At 52.5% G+C, this 6,167-nt stretch overlaps 1 protein-coding gene across 1 annotated transcript in view; it reads left to right on the plus strand.

Annotated features, from left to right (window-relative positions):
• The window catches only part of ACSS2 (acyl-CoA synthetase short-chain family member 2), a 27,674-nt gene that overhangs the window by 9,583 nt on the left and 11,924 nt on the right, over positions 1 to 6,167 (plus strand). Inside the window, exons 2-3 of the mRNA XM_010142654.1 lie at positions 5,107 to 5,198; positions 5,732 to 5,835. Of these exons, the coding sequence (XP_010140956.1) occupies positions 5,107 to 5,198; positions 5,732 to 5,835 (196 nt within the window). The remainder of the gene's footprint in view (positions 1 to 5,106; positions 5,199 to 5,731; positions 5,836 to 6,167) is intronic.

Raw genomic sequence — 6,167 nt, forward strand, 5'->3', positions numbered from 1 at the left:
GCTGAACCTCTTACTCAGAAAACCTCTCTGCCTTCCCTGAAGTCCTTTGGGTATTTGTTGCCACGCCATGTGGTGGGTGGCATGAAGCACAGTCAGGGCTGGGCAGTCCCACCACTGTGAAATGTTCTCATGAAGGTTTTTTGCAAACCCCCCCCAGCTCCCTTGTGGCGTTGGCAGCGCTGACCCTGCTGGGGACCCTCCTGCTTTGGGCAGTCTGTTCAGGAGCACTTCCATATTGAACAGTCTGTGCAAATACAAGCCATTTTCTTCTGATGAAACAGTGTCTCATTACGATTATCTTGCACAGCTGCTCTCCAAAATTCATGTTTCAACCCAATCGGTTTTCTCAAGGACAAATTTTAAAGGACTCTAGTCCCGATCCTGTGGGATCAGCGACGCTTGGGGGTAGAGGGAGAAATTGGGGTTTTTCCAGTTTTGGCAGCTGTTGTTCCCAAACTACTAAGCTGTCTCCAGACTGCAGGTTTGCTGGGTCTCCTGAGCATGGCCGATGCCAAACGGCAGCAGGAGGTTTGTGAGCAGCTGACAGCCACGGTAGCTGAGCACGCAGCCCTGGCGAGCCAGAGCAGGCGTCCGAAGGGCCCAGGGCTCTCGCTGCCCATGCAGCGCACACGTGAGCCCCTTCCCTACATGGCAGCAGCTCATCCCAGCCAAGCTCTGCCTGGCATTTTGACTGCTCTAATTCTGGAGATGGGGTGGGGCAGAAGGCCATGAGCCCATCTGGCTGCTCCCAGTGACCTTGCACGTGAGGAGGGGCAGGAGCCCGCGGGGAGGAAAGCTCCTTCTTTCACCTCATTCAGTGCTCTGGGGACAGGCTGCTGGTGGAGCAGGAGCTGGAGAACTTGCTATCTCCATCCACCAGCCTGGTCCCACGATTAGGAGGGATTTTGGGCTCTGAGCGTGATTTAGTTTAAATGGCACCAGAGATGTTTTAGGGCAGACATACCCCCAGTCCCTGTCTCTGCTCTGCTGGAGGTTTTCTGCAGTTCCCCACTGCGCAACGTCTTCCTGTGACATTGCATCACCTGGGAAAAGGTCCTTTCCCTCTTCCAACGCCTACTCCAAACTGGGAATCTCTGTTTTCTGGAGGGTGCTTTCCAGTAGCTAAATTGCAGAGCCTTTTTCCTGTGTTATGCAGAACTGCTCTGTGGGCTGCCAGCACCTCTCTGCCGGTCAGGAGATGAAACCTGCTGGCTTTGAGGAGCTTAGAGAAGAAACTTAAATGGCCTTTAGCCCCTTTGGCCCTCAGTGGGAGCATTTAGAGGGGTCAGAGAGGCTCTGGCTTTGTGCCCTCGTTTGCTTTGCTCTGATTTTTCTATCTCCGTCTGTCTGTGGATCTGCAAAGCATGAAAACTTTGAACACTTCCCTTGCTTGGTGTCATTTCATCATTTCATTCATTTCATCATTTTCTCCAGCTTCTCTTAGTGGTGTCGTAACTCTTGTAAACCACAATTATCGGCAATTACCTTGAAAACCATAATTCCCACTGACGCCGCCTGTGCTTCCTGCTGCTCAGCAGAGCTGAGGCAGTGCTGCTCGGGCAAGCTGCATCTGTCCGCTACTCAAATGGGTTGTGTGAATCATTTTTGTTTAGAAACCAGTGTTGCTGATTCTTTTTTGGGTCAGCTTTGCTTGGTCTGGTTGGGAGCAGCCTCTTGGGCACCGAGCTGCAACAGGTGAAGAAGTTATCACTCCTCCCTGCCACTTTGTTGTCCTCAGCTGAGATGGGCTTGGCTTGCCTGGGTGGGAGGCTTAGGGCTCCCTTGCTTATGTGAGGAGGGGCTGAAGCAGACCAGCTTTGAAAAGTCTTGTCATCAGCCCTGACGCTTGGCAGAGCCCAGAAACCTGCTTTGGTGCAAATACCCGGGAGTGCATCTGGCAACAGGTCCCACACTGCTGCTACACGGGTCAGCGCCCGAGGTTATGTGGGTCTAACTTGTCTGCTCCTACAAACCACCTTCCCAAGCTTTCACCATGTATTTCATCTGACCATGTCTCTGGGAAGCTTGGGGAGCTGGAAACTGGATTTCTTTCAGGAGACTGGCTGTTTGACCCAAGATCCTGTGCCAGCAATCACAGCGCTGCTGCTATCAACTGTTTCATCTCTGGTTCTTGAGAAAGGGTCTGTCTGGGGGGAGGTGGGTTCGGCAGGGCTTGGGATGGAGGTGAGCACTGTGGTGAAGTTAGCAGAAGCGCGAGGTCTTTCTTTTTGTTTCTTTTTCAATGTAATTGGGACAAGGATGTCCATGTGAGAGGCTCAGGCCTGACAGCTCTTGCTTTTACTCGATGGGCACCAAAGGGAAGATGCTGCTTGCAGAACTTTGCTGCCGGGAATGTACAGGCTGCCTTGTGACGCACAGAGCACTTGGTAGCATGCGGGTAGCTGTCAAAAATACGTAATTCTCTGGGCTTTTGTGCTGGAGAAGAGGACAGAGCCATCTCTGAGTGCTGCTGTAGCAGATGAGTGTAGCTGTGGGCACTCCAAACTATTTTCAGACATGAGGAAACTTAAAGCAATTGCCTGCTCTTGAGAGACTGCTTGAGGCCTTTGGAGATGCGGTGAAAGGAGGCGTCTTGTCCTGTAGAAATGTGGACGTGACTCATTTCCCATTAAGCAGAAGATCGTTTTAAAATCCGGAGCCTGAGGATTCCCCCCGCTGGTGCTAGTGGAACTCTTTCGCAGTCACAAGAATAAACAGAGGGGACTTTGAAAGCCCTCAGAAAATCCTTGCAGAAGTTTTAACTTCTCTTTGACTTTGCACTTCTCCTGCAGTGCCCCACATGGGCTGGCTTTGAGGACAAGCATGGGTGCATTCCCTGGCCTGAAGCCCCTTTCCAAAGCTCATTGAGGAGGAAGAGGAGGAGGACCTGGTGTGTTTGAGACGTGCTTCTCCTGTGCAGGCAGAGCAGGGATGTCTGTGCGGTGCCTTGCATCTGGGTGGCTCAGGGCAGGTCCATGTCCCTCACAGGTATGGCCATGGGCTGCCTGCCTGCCGTACCTGGGAAGGCTTCCAGATGGGACAACCCGTGCTCCTCTTCCCTCCTAACGTGTTTCTCTGGTAAAGGTTGTAGTTAGATCCTACGCTGCAGCAGAGCACGAGCAGGGGAGTCCCTCCTCTCCGCCCTGTTCTGTGGGTTTACACTGGGCTGGGTTGCACAGGGCAGCACCCAGCAGACCCTGGTGCAGAGACCTTCGCGGGGGGGATTAGCAGGTTGGATGCTCCAACTGGCATTTGGAAGCATTATGATTGTCTTTAGGAGATATTCCGTGGCAGGGCTCATGGCTGAGAGGCAGAGGTGCCTACGCAGTGATGCTGCACATCTGGACCCAAGCAGGTTTGCACAGCACTTGCCTTGATCTTGCTTCTTTGAATCTTTGACCCTCAAGTAATAAAATCAAAAGGGAAACTCTTTCCTGGTTTCTCCTCACTAGCAGAGACTCCATCTAATGATTTCACGTGTCATTTAGCTCTAAATGATGCTCTTGGTTCTGGTGGGGAAAGGAGAAGAAGCTGCTTGGACAGAAGGCTGCGCTGCCTGTCCTGGGCGCTGCTTCTCTTGCCCACACTTCTCTTTTTCTTTGCTTTCTTGTTTCTCTTTGCTCTTAAAAGGGGCAAACTTGCCTAAAGGGTGAAGCAGGGAATGGTGCTGGAATTCGCCTTCTGGTGGGAAGATCTAGCCTTGTACACGTCGGTGCGGGTACTGATGGACCCGATGGCTGCAGGGTGCTGTGGAAGCCAGGAGGTATCGAGAGGGCATCAGGAGGTAGTCGAGTTTGTAAGCGGCAGACCCATGAGGAGCTTTTGGGCGGGATGATCCAAGTGTAACTCCCAGTTCTGAAACCCCTGTCCCACATGGGGCAGGAGGCACAGGGCTGGTATCAGTGGGGCTCTCCCAATTCTCATGCTGTTTCCACCAGGACTGTCTCTGCTGTCGGAGCCCTTCTTCTGCTCGTGTTGCTGGGGGAGGGGGAGCAGTGGTTGGTTTTACCCAGAATTCAGTACACAGTGGGGTTTTTTATGTTCTGGAGGTGTGCAAGAAGGGAGATTTCTGTTCCCTAGTTAGATGGAGCCTGGCTGAAGGAGACCATGGCATGGAGGTGTTTCCTGGCTTCTCCCCAGCACCAGTGGTGTTTTCATTTGGCTGCACACACTCAAGGGGACACTTTCCCTGGGGGACTATCAGCTGGGAGCAATGCTCCTCTTCTTCCATGGATCACTGATGTTTCTGTGCTGGCTGCCTTGGGGAGAGACCTGGGAAATGTCTCCCTCTTTCCTGGGTGTGGGAGACAGCTGCTCTGCCATTTCAAACTCTTCATTCATCTCCTGGTCTCTTGGGAGTGCCACCTCATTTGCATGGCTGAAGCTTCCTGTCACATTAGAATTAGCTGGTTTTTTACTCTGGTAGCAAACCGTTGCCCCAGGGATGTGCCATTCCTGTTCCATCTCCAGGGGCAGCGCTCAACTCTTCCTCTCAGCATGTCTAATGGCAAGGTCCCACTGGACTGGCTGGTGGGCTACAGGAGCCCAGAGCTGGTTCTTGGAGAACCACAAAGAGAGCAATGCAGAGCAGGCACGGCCCTGAACGACTACACGTGGGTATATTTATACATGCCCTTGGAGGAGAGCGCCCTTGGCATCCCGTCCCAGTCCATCAGAAGGTGGGTGGGTGTTCAAGGGATGGGTGTTACTGCCCAACAACATTTGCCAGCATTTCTGGCAGACCTGTCTGCAGGTGTAAGTCCACCTGAGTGAGAGTGCCATGCTATAAATCCTGGCTGGCTTTGAGCACGTGCACTCAGCTTTGGTCATGCTGGACCCTTCTTTCCTCTCTGAAAGTACGGTGTGTGTCCACTGCCCTCACTCAATTCTTTTGGGTGTAGTGACCTACACAGGGACGGGGACTTTGGACCAAATTTTCCAATTATTGGAGAACTTTAATCCAGGATTGGATTTCTGGGATTTGGTTACTCTGTGCTCGGAAGGTCAGGTGAGGACATACATGTTGTCCAAAGCAGTAGGTACTTCCGAATTCACAGCATCACTCGTAATGCTTGTATAGTCACAATCGCTATCTTGCTTTTCCAGGGAAGGGAACGAACCGGGGGATTCTGCGAAAATCACCTACAGCGAGTTGCTGCACAAAGTCTGTCAGTTTGCCAATGTCCTCCGCAGCCAAGGTACGGGGCTGTGGCAATAGGAGCGTGGGATGCTGGGAGGGCAGTCGGCCAGGGCTTGGGGGACTGGGTTCATTTCTTGCGCGGCTGCCAGCCTGTTGAGCAACCCTGAGCAAAGCGCTTCTCTTCTCTCTGCTTCCTCGGACACGCAGCAGGATCTGCTCTGCAGCCTGCTTTTGGAGGTTGATCTCTGGCTCTGTCTGTGTAAACTAATGAATGCTGGTCATGTCAGCTGGACGAGGAAGAAATCTGTGCCCAGAACTTCCTGCTCTGGGCTTTTCTGAGCAGTGGGGTTAGATCTCTGCCTCCCTCAAGGGCTGTATCCAGGGAGAATGTGGAGTGTTGATTGCAGTTGTCTTGACCAGAGCTAGAGCTCGAAAAGCAAAACCCCAGGTGGTTCAGCTCTAACTCCAGCTGAAGCTTCATTGTGTACCTGTAAATGTTGATATAAAATTCTGAGTTTCTGTTTACATCCTGTTCTTCTGATGTGTGATGAGTTCCCTTTGACAAACGCTGCATTCCTTTTCTCTCCATAGGTGTGAAAAAAGGAGACCGCATCTCCATCTACCTGCCGATGATCCTGGAGCTGGTGGTAGCCATGCTTGCCTGCGCCAGGATCGGAGCCCTGCACTCCATCGTGGTAGGAACCAGCCCTTTGCCTTGTTCTCGGTGCTGCGCTCTGGGGGGAGCAGCTGGGGTGTTCAGGGAGGAGCTGGAAAGCGCTGACCATAAGCACTGCTGTTTCCTGGCCCTTTCCTGCATTAACTGTGGCAGGGGCTCCTTTAGCTGGAGGTATCACTTACTGGGGGGGAGCTGCACAGCTGCTGTTGGGGTTTTAGGTTGGTATTTTTGTGTTCTTGCTGACCTGGTTGTGTTATCTCCCTCAGTTTGCAGGTTTCTCGGCAGAGTCTCTTTGCGAGCGGATTCTCGACTGCGGTTGTTCTCTTTTCATCACGGCAGGGAAAAAACGCC

This window comes from Buceros rhinoceros, unplaced genomic scaffold (assembly GCF_000710305.1).
Source record: "Buceros rhinoceros silvestris isolate BGI_N320 unplaced genomic scaffold, ASM71030v1 scaffold1239, whole genome shotgun sequence".
NCBI lineage: Eukaryota > Metazoa > Chordata > Aves > Bucerotiformes > Bucerotidae > Buceros > Buceros rhinoceros.